General features: G+C 34.9%; 1 protein-coding gene across 2 annotated transcripts in view; it reads left to right on the top strand.

Moving 5' to 3' along the window:
* The window catches only part of FSTL5 (follistatin like 5), a 679,148-nt gene extending 660,595 nt beyond the window's left edge, over positions 1-18,553 (top strand). For both annotated transcript variants that reach the window (XM_041737850.1, XM_041737852.1), the window contains exon 16: positions 15,991-18,553. In XM_041737850.1, the coding sequence (XP_041593784.1) occupies positions 15,991-16,693 (703 nt within the window). In that variant the 3' untranslated portion in view covers positions 16,694-18,553. The remainder of the gene's footprint in view (positions 1-15,990) is intronic.
* The last annotated feature ends 1,161 nt before the right edge of the window (positions 18,554-19,714 follow it).

Genomic DNA, 19,714 nt, shown 5'->3' on the forward strand with positions numbered 1-19,714 from the left:
TGTGTGTGTGTGTGTGTTTCACTTCCCTTCTGTCATCAGAAATGTTAGCTATACCCAATCCCTTTCAGTAACAGCTCCCTTGGGCTTCTTATCTACTCTTAATGATTGATGGATGTATAGATATATGAAAAAAATCACTTTTAAAAATCTTATGACTGAAAAGTAAGAGAAAATCAAACTCATAATAAATTTAAATACAATGTTGTAAAATTAGAAAAATATATGTCGTTTTTGAGCTCTAAATTAATTGGCATTAGTTAAGTATTCTAAAAAGGCAGCAACTGTCTAATTTCCATTCCAGTGAAATACTACCATTTTCCAGTTCATTATTGTAGACATTCTAGTTATATGTACGTTGCCTCTGCCCTGTGTCGGAATTTCATGACTTCCAACACTGATATTCTTACAACTAATTTATTCTTATGGTATTCTGGGAAGTAAGTAGCATAATCACCACTGTACAAATGGAAATAAAACCAATGAAATTACAGTTTTGGGGCAGACTTACAACATAAGTATCAGGCATACTTTGGTTGTTCTATTTCTACTTTCTTCCTCATAAAACTTCACTACATGTTTCTCTATAGCATCGTCATGCCGATTAAAAGAAGTTACCAGGGAAAGGCTGCTAAAGTTAATAAGATTAAATTTTCAAGCAGAATTGATGAAGTAGTTATACAAATTCAACTACTTCCGACTTGTTTGTCCTCACTTCTCTACTATGTATGCTTGATTCAATCTCTGAAATAAATACGTCTTTTCAGAGATTTGCAATAAAATCACATTCCATTTTAAATTATGATGTTCGGTCACCAAATTACATATAATAGACTTAAAAATGGAAAACCTCCCGGTATTATTGAAATGAGAGTTAAGACAATTATCAAAGGTACTATGCTGAATATAGATATTGTAAAAAATATATATATATATATAGCTGTGCCAGGTTGAATTTCAAAGCAGATTTTCAAAGACAGAATGGTTTAAGGAAATATAAAAGATAACCCCTGATTAACATTGTGGAATGATGTCTTGAGAGGAGAAAGCTTTCCTGTTTCCAATTTTTCCGTTCAATTGTTGTCTGCTGTATCTTCTGCTGAAATTACAGCTGCAAGCATTTTCTTCAGGCAAACTTTTAGTTTTACCATGCAAATTCATTGTTAATATTATAGATCATGACATTTCCCGTTGGTCTTTGGTCTAATATTCGCTACTACATCATTATTTAAACTATGAATTTATTGTTCCATTATCTCCTTGTGTAATTCAGTACAAGTATTTTTTGCATTTTCACATGTTTTTCATTTAATTTAATATCAAAGCATACTCTGGTATCTTCAGGATTCATTTCAGTATGTCTATTTCTTTGCAGATAAAACTTTACATAGATAAATTTTTTAAGCATGAAGCACAGTCTGTTTATTTATTATTTAATCGCAGTGTAGTTGACATACAGTTTAGTTTCAAGTGTGCAATATAGTGATTCAACGGTTCCAAGTATTACTCAGTGATACTCAAGATTGGGGTACTCTTATGCCCGATCCCCTAATTCCCCCACCCCCCGCCACATCCCCTCTGGAAATCATATTTGTTCTCTATAGTTAAGAGTGATTTGTCTCTTTTTTCTTTGTTCATTTGTTTTGTTTCTTAAATTCCACATATGAGTGAAATCATATTGTATTTATGTCTCTCTGACTGACTTTGCTTAGCATTATACTCTCCAGCACTTATTTACAAATGGCAAGATTTCATCCTTTTTTTAGGTCTGAATAATACTCCATTATATATATGTATCACATCTTCTTTATCCATTTATCTAATGATGGACGCTTGGGTTGCTTCCATAGTTTGGTTATTATAAATAATGATGCAATAAACATGGGAATACGTATATCCCTTCAAAGTAGTGTTTTTGTATTCTTGGGTAAATACACAGTAGTGCAATTACCCAACGGTAGAGTAGTGGTATTTTTAACTTTGTGAGGAGCCTCCATACTATCTTCCACAGTGCCTGGCCCAGTTTTCATTCCCACAAACTGGGTAAGAGAGTTCCTTTTTCAATCCACATTCTCACCAACACTTGTTACTTGAGATTTTAGCCATTCTGACAGGTGTGAGGTGATATCTTATTGTAGTTTTGCTTTGCATTTTCCTGATGGTGACTGATGTGGAACATCTTTTCATATGTCTGTTGGCCATCTGAATGTCTTCTTTAGGGAGACATCTGTTCATGTCTTCTGCCCATTTTTAATTGGATTATTTGGTTTTTGACACTGAGTTGTAAAAGTTCTTTATATGTTTTGAATACTAACCTTTTACTAGATATGTCACTTGCAAAAATCTTCTCCCATTTAGTTTAGTTTTTAGTTGTTTTTTTTTTTCTGTACAGAAGCTTTTTATTTTGATGTAGTCCCAAAAGTTTATTTTTGCTTTTGTTTCCCCTGCCTTAAGAGACTTATCTAGAAAGATATTGCTGTGGCCAATGTAAGAGAAATTACTGCCTATGCTCTCTCTTCTAGGATATCTATGGTTTCACTTCTCACAGTTAGGTCCTTAGTGCATGTTGCATTTATTTTTGTGTATGGTGTAAAAAAGTGGCCAGTTTCATTCTTTTGCATGTAGCTGTCCAGCTGTCCCAACACCATTTGTTGAAGAGACTGTTTTTTTCCCGTTGGATATTCTTGCCTCTTTTGTTGAAGATTAATTGACTATGTAATGGTGGATTTGCAGTCTGTGCTTTGTTTAGACACTTAGTAAATGCATATTCAAGAATGAAATAATAAGCAATTATCATGAGGAGTACCTGAGCTTTTTATATAGACTTCATACATATTGTTTTGTTTCTATTAGCATTTAGAAATATATATTTCTTATTACAAAATGGACTATGCTCATTGAACAAAGATTGAGGACTTTTAAAATATGAGCTTAGTTCAGTCTCTAACCTTGACCAAAGTCAAACTTTGGACATGTTATCTTCAGTGCATGCGTGGGCTATGCTTATTTTATTTTTTAATGGTTTAATTATAGTGTACACACAACACTATGCTCTTTTCATATATCTGTACTGAATAAACATTAATCCTAACTTAGTTTTTTTTTATATTTTCAACATGTATATTTTATTGCAGCAAGTGTCTATATCACCATTTACATATTCACTTATGTACAGACTTTTGGGTTGTTGACACATCTTTTCTACTGTACGTGATAATATTATGAATATATTTATACAAAAATTTATTCATACTTATTATTATTCTCCCAGCACAGTCAACTAGAAAGTGAATTATAGAACTAAAAAGAGTAAAAATATGTGAAAGACCCTTGAATCTAATTACTAATTATTTTCTACATGCAAGTTACACTGTTATTAGCAATAGAAGTGCTAATTTCATTGAGCACTTTAACATTATATATTCCTAATTGGTGAAATGAACATATCTTATTGCTCTAATTTTATTTAGTTGAAAAATAGTGGGGCTGCATGTTTTCTGTGTATATTTTGATACATATGTGCTGTATTGAAACCATAAAGAAGTTTATGTAGTAATAAGTACAATCTCCTTTTATAAGCATCCAGCACTTTTCTTTTTAGAAGATTAGACATATGGTTGAGTAACCTTCCAGTCCATTTCTTCTAGCAATTACATATAAATGCATTAAATTGGATAGTATTCTTTTAAATCTGGTATGTACTTCTTTAAAAAGTAACTGTTTTGGAGATACCACTATGTCATTACTAATAACCTATCATTTTTATAGCTGCAGTGTGAGATTTCATTTGGTGGATGGTTCATAGTGTATTTAAGCATTCCTTTAGTGTTTGACATTTAAAGTATTTCTGAATTTCCTTATTGCAACCAGTGCTGCGGGGAATATCTTTGTGCATGCTACTTGGTGGTCATTTATTAGCATTTATTAAGAGGAGATACTGAGAGGCCTCATTGCTTCATTAAAGCAGAGTCGTATTTTAATTTTAAGAGGTAATATCAAATTATTCTCCAAAAAGCTTAAAATAATTATACTTCCACCAATAGTATGTGAGAGAAGATATTTGATCACATCTTTACCAGTGTTGGATTTAAACACACTTTATTGTTGATACCACCAGATTGGTAAAAATAAATACCACATATTATTTGTTTTAACTTACATTCACTTAATTGTTCATGAAATTTTGAATATTTTGATGTTAATAGGCCATTAATTCTTCCCTCATATGAGGAATTTGTTTGCTATTTTTTCTATTTAATATTTTGCTTTTTTGATTTTAGTAATTTATCAAATTTATCAAAAGTCAGAATATTGACTTTTTCAATTATATTTTGCTCATTTTATAGATTGCATTAACTATTATTCATTGCAGAATGTAGTATTCTTTATCAAGTTTCACTTCTAGACTTCTAGAATGTGGGATCTTGCTTAAAAAGCTATCATCTTCTTCGATATTTGACGCTTTTAATACAGTTATAATACTGTTATTTAATATAGGCCTTTTTAATATTATCATAATATCATCATAATTTCAACTCTTTCATTTCTTTAGGTATTATTTTGTGTAAAAACTGAGTTATATATACATTTTTCTTACTAGATAGCTGATTACCTCAAAATATGTAGCCTTTATCTTCTCTACAAATTTGAAAAGCTATCTTTATTATATTTTTAACTTTCACAGTTCACGTAAGTCTGTTTCTAAAATTTTTATTCTGTTCCATCAATATTTATATGTATTGCTGAAACTCCACTAGATCAAGGCCAATTTTGAAATACATGTTTTAAAGCAAGAGGAAAGTACTAGCCACTGCAATGATAAATATGAAGAATTAAGTGGGTTAGAAATTGCAAAGGGGAGGTAAAATTATCCATCTTTAAAAAGTGATATGATTGAATATAAAAAATACTAGAATATAAGCTAAAAACCTATTATAAAAATAAAATAATTCAAAATATTAAGGGGCACAAAAACAATGTTCAGAAATTAGTAACTTTATACATTCTGACAAAAAAAAAAAAAACGAGATATAATGGAAAAAAGAATCCTTTAACCTTAACAAATAAAAGGTAAAATATCTATGAATATACCCAAGGAAAAATTATTTTTTCTTGATACAGCAATTAAAAATGAATCAAATAAATAGAAATATATATCATATTATTTAAAAAATATTAAAGCTCAATATATAAATATATTTATGTAAATAAACCCCTCAAATATATTAATATTTTAAAATTAGATAAGCTGATTCTAAAATGTGAGGTAAGAGTACTAATCGTGTTCTAACTTAATAAACTGACTGTTCTAACTTGTAAAAAGTTTACAGAACACTGCACATGCACACACACAAATAGCCAATAAATTTTGAGAAAAAAAGTAGTTAGATTCATTTTCCTGGATATTTGTACATATTATATAGGCTAAATAAATAGAATAGTGCAAAATGTATCTATGAGGAAAGAAAAAGACTGATGAAAGAAGTAGAACATTCAGACTTAGACTAAATGCATGTGGGCCAAGTCAATGGGAAGTGATGTACAATTTCATAAAATAGGTGCTAATAGATACCTTCTTAAGAATAATTTTTTAAAAAAACAGTTGGACCATTACCTTATATGATAGATGGTTGTAATAATGATGTCCAGTCAATCCTATCTCCCAATACCAATGCCTTTGGGTAGTTAATCCCCTTGCACATTGACTGTGGCATGTGATTTCTTTATGCCCATAGAACTTAAGCAAACAGGAGCCAAGCAGAGATTTGACAAGAGCTTTCCCTATTAGAATGTTGCAGTCACCTTTGAAGGAAGTCTTGTGAGCATCCTTGAGGAGAAAAAACCAGATGGAGAGAGGAAGGCTCACTCATGCCAGGCTTCCTGGCTGAGCTCAGCCATTGACCAACCCACCAGCTTAATGAAACCACGAGTACACATATTAAGGGAGTGGTTAAGTAAAATATGGTGGATCATATTATAAATTTCTGATGAAAGACTATAAAGCAGTATAGGAAATATGCACAGAATGTGAATATATCCTTAAAATGCAGTGTAAAAAGGAAAAAAAATATGTGATATATATACCATATTGTCATTTGTATGAGTGAAAAATACAAACAAAATAAGCAAAATCCTCCTCTTTCCCTTACTCCTGCATGCCTGAGAACACATACACAGATTAATAAAAAAAAATTACCAAATCCAGATAAATTTTTGGATATATTACAAACCTTTAGTCTGTTAGGAAATAATTACTCATACAGTTTTGCTCTTACCTGAAGAAAATATAAAACTAATGGGAAAATAATAATACAACCACTGGTGTTAATCATGTGGATAACTTTTATCACATGATTTCGAACTTAGTTTTGCTAATTTAACAAAATATCATGGACTGGGTGGTTTCAACAACAGAAGTTTATTACTCACAGTTCTAGAAGTTGGAATGTCAGAGATCAGGGTGCCAACAACATGTCTGGGTTCTGGTGAGACCCGTTGTCCTGGTTTGCTGATAACTGCCTTAGGTTGTTTCCTGAGAGAGAGAGAGAGAGAGAGAGAGAGAGAGAGAGAGAAATCATATCTTTGTGTTTCTTCTTTCAAGGACACCATTCCCAGTCAGGAGGGCTCTATCCTCATGACCTAATTTTCTCCCCAAATTTCCAACTCCAAATAACATCACACTGGGGATTATGCTTTCAACATAAGATTTTCAGGTGTGGAGGAGACACAATTCAGTCATAGCATTTCACCCCTGGTCCCTCAAAATTCATGTCTTTCTTACTTGAAAAATGCACTTGTTCTATCCCAATAGTCCCAAAGGCCTTAACATGCTCCAGTATCAATTCTAAAGTCCAAAGTCTTACCCAAATGTCATCTGAATTACATATGGAAAAGACTCATGTCTGATTCACACTGAGGCAAAATTCCTCTCTCTGTGAACCTGTGAAATCAAATATACTATGTGCTTCCAAAATTAAATGGTGGGGGCGGGCGGGGCACAGAAGATAGATACTCTATTCCAAAAGGGAGAAATAAGAGAGGACAAAGTGGTGATGAGTCCCAAAGAAGTCTAAAATCGAGCAAAGCAAACTCTATGAGATTTTAAGACTTGAGGATAATCCTCTTTGACTTCCTGTTCTGACTTCCAGCCCCACTGCAGCTCTGCAGGGTGAGGGTTGCACCACCAAGGCTCTGGGTGATGTTCCAGCCCTTTTCAAACTGAGACGGTGGCTCTGATGATCACTGAATCACCTTTGGAGTCATTTGTCCTTAATTTTGAAGAACAATCCGTTCACGGATACAGAGATGTTTGGTCTTTTACTATAAAACTCAAGAAGTCCAGCAACCTTCCTTCATCCCATCCTGTCTCCATCTCCATCTCTTTTGCTGCAAACTGGCATTCTCCCTGCTGGGTGACTGATGTGTTCTGTGGTTCACATCATGCGATATCCTTATCAAATGTCTAGTCTTCTGCACCCTCAATGTTCTTTTCTGAACATGCTTCACATTTTTTTTTAATTATAGACAGGCTAAGATTTTTCCAAGTCTTTATGTTCTGGGTCCTTTTACTTAACAATTCCTCTTTTAATCTGTCTCCTTCTGCTCCCATTTTACCATAAGCAATCAGGAGGAACCAAATCACGTCTTCAACACTTGGCTTATAAATCTTCTCAGCTGAATATCCAAGTTCATCATTCTCAAGTTCTACATTCCCCCAAATACTGGAACATGAACACGGTTTAACTAGATTCTGTCTTTCTTTATATTGTAAATAAATGTCTTTCCTCCAATTTCCAAATGTCTTTCCCCCATTACAACGTGAGATCTCATCAGAATGGCCTTTACCAGCCATATTTCTACATCCCATTCATGATTACTTATGTGTTCTCTAAGAAGATAAAGACTTCCTTTCCAGCTCTCCTCTTTTATTTTGAACTCTCACCAACATTGAATGGCCCTTACCCAGCAAAATTGGCTTTTTCTAGCATGCACCTCAAAACCCCTCAATTCTCTATTGCTTACTCAGTTCCAAGCCTCATCCACACTTGCAGAAGTTTGTTGTAGCAGCACCTCATCTCTAGTACCAATGATGTTTTAGTCATTTCAGGCTACTTTAACAAAATATCACAGAGTGGGTGGCTTAAACAACAGAAATTTATCATGGTTCTGGAGGCTAGGAAGTCCGAGATCAGGATTCAACATGTTTAGATTCTGGAGAGATTTCTTTTCCTAGTTTGCAGACTGCCATCTTGCTCTGTCCTCACCAGGTGGTGAGGGAGAAGGAGGGAGAGAGAGAGAGAGAAGAGAGCATCTCTTTTAAATCTCTTCTTCTAAGGGCACTAATCTAATCCATGAAGGCTCGTCCTCATAACCTAATTTCTTCTCAAAGGCCCCACCTCCAAACACCATTACCATGGAGATTAGGGCTTCAATGCATGAATCTGGTGGGGCTGCCGGGAGTGGGGGTGGGGGTGTCACAAACATTGAGTGCATAGCAATTATTAAAAATATCTTACTAGTAACTAAAGGTAAGAGACATTTGTTCAAACTTTACCAAAAGTAAGAAAGTGCTATCTAAAGAAGCATTCATTTCAGAGGGGGGGAAATCAAGAATATCCTTCTTGCAGTTTGGAAAGTTATACAATATTTTCTTTATCAGTTGTCAAATGATCCCAATTGGAAACTAAACGTATATGTCACGATCCCTCACTCCATGTAACTCTGTATATTCACTAGAATTGAGTTTTTCAAAACTCTGGCTAAGGAAATCTGTGGCTCCTGTTTTGCATTTCTATCTCCAGGTACACACTCCACCTTTCTCTACTTTGCTTTCTAGCCCAGAAGGCTGCCTAATATGGCTTCTGGTTTGTTAGGTCAATGAAACACCTGATCGGAGGTTGCACAAAGAAGGAGCATGAGACTAGAGTGTATAATCCCCCCTACCTTCCCACCCCTGTTCCCTCATTCCTCCCCCATGTCTTTAGGTGACCAGCTATTTCTTTAGATCAAAGGTGACAGGTCCTCACATGACATAGCTCTCCACATAACTCCTTCCTACCTAGATAGAGCAGTGGCAACAGCCTCATTGTTACTCTCCCCATATTACTGCACTGTCCCTTGTGACCAATTTCTATTTCACTGTAAACAATCTCTTTATTGCACCCTCCTTGATTTATTCTAATTGAAATTTATTCCTTTCCTTCTGGGATCCAGACTAATATAAACTCTCTCTTCACGTGAGAGCCTAGCAGAACCGAAATGTAAATTAGCAGCTGACACAGGGATAGCTATACCCATCCCTTTTCTCATCTTTGAAGAGGCTCCCTAAACACTTTTTGAAAGTCAGGGCATCCAATTATAAGTGCCCCGCTGCTTGACTATAATTACCTTAAGGATAAGCGTGCATTTCCTCTCCATTTCCTTCATGAGGTTGTACAACGTGCACTGAACATAACAGCTTGTGAATAATACTGAATCTGGTCACACAGTGTCTAGAACCCAACTCATGACAGACCTAGCTCCTTATTAAATCTTTCTTCCACCCATCATTTCTGTCTTGGAGGTATACGACAGACACATTGGTAGTATTTATTGACTCATCAATTTTGCTCTTGCCTTTATTTTACCTTCCTTTTGTATTTCCACCTCTGTGCTCACAAATCATTTTCCATTCATCTAATTACTATCTCCGTTTCCATGATGTCATCCCTGCTCGATTTGTCAACTCCTGTGTAAAAAACACCAGAATCACAAAAATGGGTAAGATCCAAGAAGGTCCTATTTTCAGATTTTCATGTGTTTTTCCAAAACCAAGTTATGAAGAGCAACCAATCTTTTAAAATGCCATCTGAAAGCATAGTTGTCAGGTTTGTTTTTTGTTTCTCTGTTGTTGTTTTTTTTTTTTTTTTCCTAAGCTCTTAAGCTCTTCAAAAAGAGGTGGAGGAGTTTGGTCTTTGAAACATGGTCTGTAGTATAGTGGTGTGCACAGAATTCTTAATAAATCTGGGTCTTTTTCCTTGTATGTCCCGTACACTAGAAGTGATAGACCTTTAGACACTGTATTAATTCTGTCAAGCAAGTAGGCCTCCTGAACCTAGCATAATTAAATTATACATTTATGTTTCAGTTTGGTCCAGAAGAATCAAACTCCCCACAGATCCAAACAATAGGATACCAGAGAAGAAAAAGAAATAGGGAATTTGGCATTCAGAAGCACATTCTACTTTTTAAAGAAAAAATTTCTAAAACTGAAAGTGAAGAAGTAATGTTAAAATCTTTAATATAGAATTTCTATAATATACTTATAAAACACATCATGTGGTTCATTTTAGCTTTTCTAACCTGTGTTTTGAAAACAGAAAAACTTCAAAGTAGTATCATTTCTCAAAAACATCTAAGCTTTAGGTCTATTCAGAGACTGTCCTTGCTCTAGTTATAAATCTTTACTAAATGTGTCAATTCTATTTCTCCGTACCTCCCATCCCCCAAATATGAATGTGACCACTGTTTATGAACAGGTGTGTTTTACTGAGCTGTTTATGTGAAGTTCAGATAAAAACTAAATCCTCTGGTACTTGTGTAGGAACAGCATTCAATCTTTTCTTACAAGGGTCATTCTGGAATAATAGAAAACAACTAAATATAAAGGAATTCATAAACTAGTGAATGATGGCTCATGTCAGATTTATGCTTTGTGTCCATGAAAACCCTCTTCAGATTTTCATGTGTTTGAAACACATTCAGATTTTCATGTGTTTGAAACACATGTCAGCTGTAACACAATGGAAGATGTCACTTCAATAGCACATTGTATGTGTGAGTTTATATATTAATTACATGGAAAGGAGGTTATAATTTTATTTCTTATCTGTTAAGCATCTCTTACCTTCCAACTAGAAAAATGAGATACTTATAATCCAATTAGAAAAAACAAGGTATTAATAATCCTGCCTACTATTATTAGGAAGCACTAATTACTTGATCATATGTTTGGGATGTAGATTTTCACAAGCCAAATTCCAATATAATTAATTCCTAGGGCTGTTAAAGTGATTCTGTTCTGGAATTTTATTTCAAGAAACACGGTTTCTATTAATGAGACATCAGAAAAGTTTGGGAAACGCTTTTGTTTTAGATGTGGATTGCACAGTGCTGTTTTTATAATAGGTTAGAGGGTCTGACTAATCCCACGTCCAAACACACACAACTGCGGGGGTATAGCTCAGTGGGAGAGCGTTTGACAACAAACACACTCAGTCTGCACTTACTACTTCCCACTTGCAGCCGTTGATACACATAGAAATACTCGTTTTAAAATCTAGGGAGGTGTAGGTGAGGAGATATGAGGAAAGAGCTCATGTGGGAATGGAGAGGGAGCATCAGGGACACTTGGTAGCTGGTAGTATGGGGACGTGATGTCAATGGTCAAAGACTGAAGGTCAGCAGTAAGGAGAGCTGTTCAGGTGAGAATCTATGAGGACTCTGGGGTGAGGCACTACTGTATTAAGACTCAGGAGATAAAATAATTGTCATTCTGCAAATATTACAAGGTTCTTTCACTCCAAACTTTGAAATGTTAACACTCTTGGCACTGGTCATAACAACCTAGTGTAGGCTGTTAATTGCAATTATGGAATTCCTTCAGTAGCATCTCAGCCAGCAGAGTGGGGGGGGCATGGCAAACGCTGTGGGGGGACAATAACCGGGAAATCACTCTGTGAGAACCTCTGACCAGACCCATTTGGGAACTCAGTGAGAGATACGGGGAAATCAGTCATTACTCAGGATGCAAGAAATGCAGCCTGGTCTTGCCGGGATGTGGAAGCCTTTGAGCAGCTCTTTATTGGGCGTCATCGTATTTCAACATGCTTCTCTCTAAATCTGTTCTTTCCCCTCTTTGCCAAACAACTTCTTTTGCAAGGCTCCCGAATTGCCATGTCATAAGCTCTGACCGCAATTCTCCATCCCTTTAGATGTCCTAAAGTCTGCCTCAAAATTTTCTGTTACATCTAGTGAAAATCCTTGAGTAAGACAGGTGTCTATTTCAAATCCCATCCTCTGTGCAGAGGTCAGAAATCACCCAGCACGCCATGGCTCACTGCTCCATGACCTCAGTGAGAACCAAAGCAGCCCCTCTAAAGAAGACGGAGTGAGCTAGACTGCCTTCATTTCTAACAATGTGAGAAATTTCGATGATCGGAGAATGGGTGTACCAGCCATAGATCCTGTTGGCAAGACGTGAGAGCAAGAATAAAAATGTGAAATGCTATTGCAAGTGTGATCTCTGCTGCATATATAAGGGGTAAAATCTTGCCACGTTTGAGTAACACGATGTGCTTATTTTAAACACTGAGAATACTGGCTCTACAAATTGATCGTTTTTGTTCTTCCCATTTAAGAATTATAATAATATGCTGTCCCATAGGAAATATCATGTTGGACTCATAATGGGAGAATAAGGTTCCTTAAGGTACAAAGCAGGGGCAGGTTCTGTTTATTGAGAGTGCACTGTTTGCCTGGTAATAAACACACACTTAACTTTTATCCTCCAAGCAAGGTAGTACTTTTGTCCTCTTTTGGCCAACGAAGGCATTGAAACTCGTAGAAGTCAAGGACTTTACATGAGGTCACCTATCTATTATATCGAAAAACTGCATCATGAAACTAGATCAGCCTGGATTGAAAACCTCTATACTTCATCCTAACCAAGAAGTTCCCTTGTGTGAATCACTTCCAGACCTCACCTTAAAGTACAAAAGCAGTAATTAAGGCTGAACTTCTTAAAAGCTTCTAAAATGAACTAGATCGATTACACTTCAGAAAAAATAAAAATAATTCGTGAAAGAAAAACATGGCTCTAATTCTCCTCCCTGAGTCCAATAAGAAGTCCACCCAATGCCGTACCAAGAGGTCCCCCTTTCCTAGTTTTATTAATTTTCTAGTGAAAGAAGTGATTCCGTAAGTTTTACTTCTCATTTCTGACAGTCTGCAACTTCCTGCAACATATTCTGACAAATATTAGACAAACTATGTTAGGCCTAGTCCTGGGCAGGATTTTATTATACTAAGCAGGCATGAAAGTTGAGAGCCTCGTAAATATTAATCACAGACTAATGAACAGTGGGAGATTTTTGAATATCAATCTGTACTAGGGGGAAATTTTGAATTAGAGACACCACGTCCTACCCAATAAATCAGTAGTGAAAAATTGAAGGCATTCTCATGCATCTGCTTATGTAGCTAGATCTCTAGTCCTAAAGGAGAGTGCAGCATGGATGCCAAAATATATGTAATTTTATAACCCCACATGGAGCTTTTGCATTTTTAACCGAACCCTTTTTTAAAATTTTAATTACCTGCAAAACAGATTGAACTGTATTACAGAAAACTTGAGTGCATTCTTTAGTATTAGAGTTAAAATAGTTCACCAGCAGTTAGAGCTTGTCGCATTCTTCTTCATTAGCATTCACAAACCATTGCCCAAAGGGAATGGAAGACTCAAGGTTGAGAGAGGAGCCGAAATGCCAAAATTTGATTGGCTTATTGCTTTTATTAAATGTGCATATTACTGCTTTTCTCTCTGGGCACATGTACAATGCATAACATTAAAAAAAAAAGACAATCTCTTCCATCATTTTCAAAATTTTATAATATCAGATACACACTGACATATCTTTGATGATTGTCCATTAATGGAAAAATATCCCTTTACAGTAATCAGAACTAATTATTTATTAAGACAAATATGAGTCTGAGTAGTAAGATCTAGGATTTTACAATCTTTTTCATGTGGACAAAAAATAATGGGGCTCGGCTTTCTCAGTTTGAGGGTTTTTTTATTCTTTAATATTCAGATAGCATTTAAAACCTGTGCTAGGCAATTAATATTTTAATAGAAACAGTTAGAAATGATTTTTAATCACATGTGTGCTTCTTCATACCATTATAATCAAAACTAAATTTTATCCTAAATAGGTATGATGTGAGCTGTGTTTACTGAAATGACACAAACACAGTTATTAAGGACACAGGAAAGGAGAAAGATCGAGGAAATAAGCCAGAAATGGTGACTGTCACCAGAAATATTATTTTCAAAATGATTACTTTATTCCACCTCATGTAAATAAAATAAGCAATAACTACTAAATTAAGTAATAGTATAGCATGATGCTATAATTAAGCATTAATCACTACATTTTCCATCATTTTCTATTTTTGTTACTAAAATTCCTAGACTCATTGAAAGCAGGGAGAGTTATGTTGACCCAGAGTGTATTCCCAGTGCCTCATATTCTATTGAATATTTCAATATTTCAATAAATATTTAAAACTTTTTAGAAAAAGAGTAGATACACATTATAGTTATCCTTTTGTATAGATGAAGTTGTCATCTCTCTAAAGTGTCACAACAAATAGTGTCTTCACATATGTTTAAAGAGCTAAAATTAATATGGCTTCCCAACTACATGCAATATAATAACATAAAAGCAGTTACAACTTTGCATTTATTTTATTAAAGAATTTGTGCTTATGCACTTGCTGTCTTCCACAATTACAACACAAAGATTGATTCTTTGAAAACACTAATCTAATCTTTCCTATGATATTAAAGGTGAGTTTATTTTGAGATTGCCATATGCTTGTATTTGAAATTTTAGGGAGTTTTACCCTGATGCACCATATTTATTTATGTATAATGTGTGGAAATGGTCTTTTTTTTTACATAAATAAGATTTTGTGTATCAAAATCCGCATATCAAAAATGAACTTGCACAGGTGACAACATAATAGGTTATCTTCTGAGTTTTTGTTTGTTTTGCTGTGCCACAAGTCATCTTATTTTTAAGATGCACATTCAGTGTAACAATAGACCCTTGGCTTTTTCAAGATATATATTTATGGAGCCTTTGAAAATACTAGGATGTGTTTTAACTGATATTATTAACAAAAACTAAAGTAAGAGCCCTTCAAAATTTGATTGACCCAGTATCCATTTTGAATATAATTTTATATAGTAGTCCCATCTCATTTTATCTTATTCAACTTACTTATTTTTGTTATGGGCCCACTGGCTTTATAAGCCATGGTTTCAAAATATATTTACACTTCTCACAGGGACTTATAGTAATTTATAGCTAATATTCAATACAAATGCCTTGAAAGGCACTGAAGTAATTAAATAGGCCACCAAAGTAAATAAGAAATATTTACTTTTAAATTAACAGAAAAAATCATAAATCCTTAAGGTTCATCATGTTTTGATATAAGATAACCAATATGATGCAAGTATATCACCAAAAATGATTAACAATATAAGCATGGCAAGGTTGAAAAATGCAACCTGTATTCAAAACTTATAATAAAATAAGTGTTAAAATCATAAAAGTAGTTAATTGAGGTAATCTTAAAATCTAATAAATAGAAGTTTAATAGTTCTATACCAAAAAAAAAAAAAATCTGCATTTATTAAGGTGGTCCTGTAAGGCAGCTTAAGAAGAGAAAAATGTGGATAATTGTCTAAGTATCAATGAATGTCAGCTTCCTGGTGATCTTAAGACAAAATAAGAAGTAAACAAAGCAAGCGAAAGACTTGATATATATTCAAGTCTTTTATTCTTGTTGACTTTAATAGCAGTAAACTAAGCTTATTTGATATTGGAAGGATTAGAAACACACAAAATAATGTTTACTTTTTTACCCTGTATGGTAAAGGTAAAATCTGTTCTTCTAAGTTGTTAGATATATTGCTTTTAATTATTTTGTTTTCTACACCATGAGTTACAATTGTTTGGCTGTAACGAAATAATGACCTAGAGAAAGGAGAAGAGTGGCACAATTTAAAGTTTAATTCTAACCTGACTGTGACACAAACTGCTGCAGAGCCTGACATTTAATGCCTAGACTAGGGGTGGCCCTTTCCACCTGCCCACATTATATTTTCAGGTGGGAATCAGTCTATAGTTTCCTGTCTAACTTTGGTTTTCATCTTTTCAGGTTTGGATTTATTCTTCACAAAGATGAAGCTGCACTACAAAAAATTGATCTTGAAACCATGTCATACATCAAGACAATTAACTTGATGGACTATAAGTGCATTCCTCAGTCACTGGCGTATACACACTTAGGAGGATACTACTTCATTGGCTGCAAGCCTGACAGCACGGGGGCAGTCCCACCACAGCTTATGGTGGACGGTGTAACCGACTCAGTCATCGGATTCAATAGTGATGTTACAGGCACTCCGTATGTCTCTCCAGACGGGCACTATCTTGTCAGCATTAATGATGTGAAGGGTCTTGTAAGGGTCCAGTACATTACCATCAGAGGAGAAATACAGGACGCTTTTGATATTCACACAAATCTGCATATATCTGATCTGGCATTTCAGCCATCCTTTACCGAAGCCCATCAGTACAACATCTATGGCAGTTCAAGCACACAGACTGATGTGCTCTTCGTGGAGCTCTCCTCTGGGAAGGTTAAGATGATAAAGAGTCTAAAGGAACCACTCAAGGCAGAAGAATGGCCTTGGAACCAGAAGAACAGGCAAATCCAGGACAGTGGCTTGTTTGGTCAATACCTGATGACGCCTTCCAAGGACTCCCTCTTTATACTAGATGGACGGCTCAATAAGTTAAACTGTGAGATCACTGAAGTGGAGAAAGGAAATACAGTCGTTTGGGTTGGAGATGCCTAGGAAATGCCTAGGAACCCTTATCACATAATAATGGAATGAAGAGTTTTCCAGTACATTGCACTTAATCCATTGTTTAAATTTCAGCTTAACTTTCCAAGATTATACCCTAGTCAAGCATAAGTTACTTGGTTGGCCCAAATAAAATAGACCTTTTTTTCTTTTTCTTTTTTTTTTTTTTTTTTTTGCAAAGATGCACACAATTAGTAATATTGGTTGATTAGAAATATTTAACACAACATTTAATAAGAAACTACATCAATCACAAGAATCAAATCTATAATTACACATATTAAGCCAATAAAATAGAAATTTAAATACTTAAAAAAATAACTGCAGGGAATTTCAGATGACTTTAAGCACCATTTCATTTTGGGGGTGGTTTATCTCTTATTTTTCTTTCCACTTTTCGGTATGCTTAAACTAGAAATAAAAAGGTATTGTGGAACCTTAAAATTCTTACTTCAAAATATTCCGTCCCATCCACTGTTTATAATCTTTTGTGCCTTGTAGGGAATGTCACAAGAGGAAAAGGTAGGCTAAAAGCTGCATACTGAACACCCTCATAACTACAAATCTTTTGTCATTAGAAAAGTTCGGCGTCTCTTGCGCCAAATCCAATCGTCGGCATTGGGTTCAACCTCAACGAAATGTCATTTGAAGGCATAAGTTGGCCTTAGGTTGTATACAGGTGACAAACTCTATTTGAAACTTAACCATATGGTCTGCAGCATGCGACAGAACATGGGGAGGAAGGGAGGAAAAGGAATTATGGAAAACTGTTTGCAATGTATTCTCTTCATTTTGCTTGTTGTCATTGGAGTGAATTGTATTTTTGATGCAAGTTTGTCTCAGATGTTAACTACTTACAAATGTTTCTTATTAGCAGAATAGATTTTTTTTTTTTTTCATGTAGTCCAGTGTTGAATCAGCAGGAACTTTCAGCTTTAAAAAAGAAGTCTCATTTGTGTCTGCTTAGGGTAAAGCACATGTAGGGAAATTACCACCAGGGAGAAAATACTGGCTAGAGAACTGAGAAGTATTAGTGGCTTAGGAGAATTAGTAGCGGAAATTGGGACTAGGGGCTAGCTCCACAGTGGCGAGGAAAGTCGAACTTCACTATCGCCTTGGTAATTTAAATATAACTCATCAAAGAACTTCATTCCTTGAGAACTTTCCTCAATGACTTCTGCTCAACTCTTAAATAACCCTTAAATGACCTTCTCATTAACTATGTGCTATGGTTTGAAACCTAACTAATTCTCTTATTTGAGACACTAGAGAAGTAAAAATGATTGCTTCTTTAAAAAATAAATGAGGAAATAAAAGGCTACTAGAAGTGGATTAAAGCTAGAATTGGTTTATTGAAATAAGCAGATAATTATCTAGGCTTAAGGTCATATACATGTTTGGAGACTATTTTTTTCTTTAGTTGTTGCTAAAAATGCTAATGGGCTGTTGAAACGACCTCCGTTTACTGAAGGTAATCCAATAAGGTCTTTTTTAAATACAAATTTGACTCAAGTTTAAATTGTATAAAACTGCTTAGAAACCTGAAATTTTATAGTGTGTAATACCTTATGTATATATAGCATCCTGAGCTGTGTAATATGGTAGATTTCTTCTTAGCTTAAGGAAACATTATGGGAGGTAGATTTAATAAACAACAAAAATCAACTTATGTTTCTACTTACCTGCTTTCCTTTTTAGCAAGTTTCTCCCTTGTGAACATGAACCATATAAAGTGTCTAATGATTTAATGTAAGTCCGTCCCATACATCCTTCTTTGGTAGCTTACACCATGTGGATGCTCTGTCTGTAGACATTGCTTGATAAAAGAAGAATAAACCTCTTAAATTTTAACACTTGAGAGTCCAGTCCGTGTTTTAACGTGCATACCTGTGCTTTATCTTGTCCTAGCTCCTAGTGCTTTCCAACACAGCCTGATGCTCTGCATTATTTTGAAACTTGATCAGCTGGGGTAGAGGGCCAGTCAAGTGAGGTCAATCAAGGAAGGGCAATTTAGTTTGTCTTTTTATATGAAATATAAGTTGTATTGCAAATAACGATCTCGTCAATAATGTGGGTATGTCTAAAAGATGAAAGCTTAGAAAAACCAGGATGGGGCATCTGGGTGGCTTAGTCGGTTAAGGGTCTGATCAGCTCGGGTCATGATCTCAGGGTCCTGGGATCAAGCCCTGCCTAGGGCTCTGTGTTCACTGGGGAGTCTGCTTCTCTCTCTCCTTCTGTCTCTGTCCCTGCCCTCCTTGTGCGCTCTCTCTTAAATAAAGAAATAAAACCTTAAAAAAAAAAGAAAAAAAAGAGAAAAAGAAAAACCAAAATAAAATAATGAGGTAATTGCACTAAAAAAAATAATAAAAAAATTCTAACATGAAATAGTAGATTTGTAATAAACAGGGGCAAAAGTGAAGCAATAGCGAAACAGGATGCTAGAATGAGAGAAGGTGTGAAACCAGGAATGGGAATAGGATGTGGGAGGTCCTTGATGGAGGACCTTGACCTCGATCAAGAGTAAAGGTTTCATGTAAAGAATGTAATAGAGATAAAGCAAGTAGGGTAGGTTACAATCCGATTGTGGAGGGAGGGAGGTGAAGAATGAAAGAAACCAATTTAAAGAGTTTAGACATTATCCAGACAACAAGGACCCAATAATTTTTAAAAAGAGAAATGACAGTGAAAATGACACTTTAAATTTGTATTATTTGTATTTGTATTATTTGTAACGGAATGAAGGTTTGACTGAAGAAAAGGGAGATTAAAAGAGGTATCAGTCGGGAGGCTACTGCTACAGGTGAGTTTATGATCTTTAATACAAGACAATTAAATTGAAAGTATATAGTATGAAATAGGACATATTAAGGAACCAGACATGAAATGGCAACTGAATAAATATGAGGCATAATAAAAAGAGAATCTCAAATATGATATCACTGATAGACATAGGAAAGCCATGAAGGAGAAACAGATTTTGGATCAGAGAATAAGGATTTAGATAAAAGGCAA

The sequence above is a fragment of the Vulpes lagopus genome, chromosome 23, assembly GCF_018345385.1.
Source record: "Vulpes lagopus strain Blue_001 chromosome 23, ASM1834538v1, whole genome shotgun sequence".
Lineage (NCBI taxonomy): Eukaryota > Metazoa > Chordata > Mammalia > Carnivora > Canidae > Vulpes > Vulpes lagopus.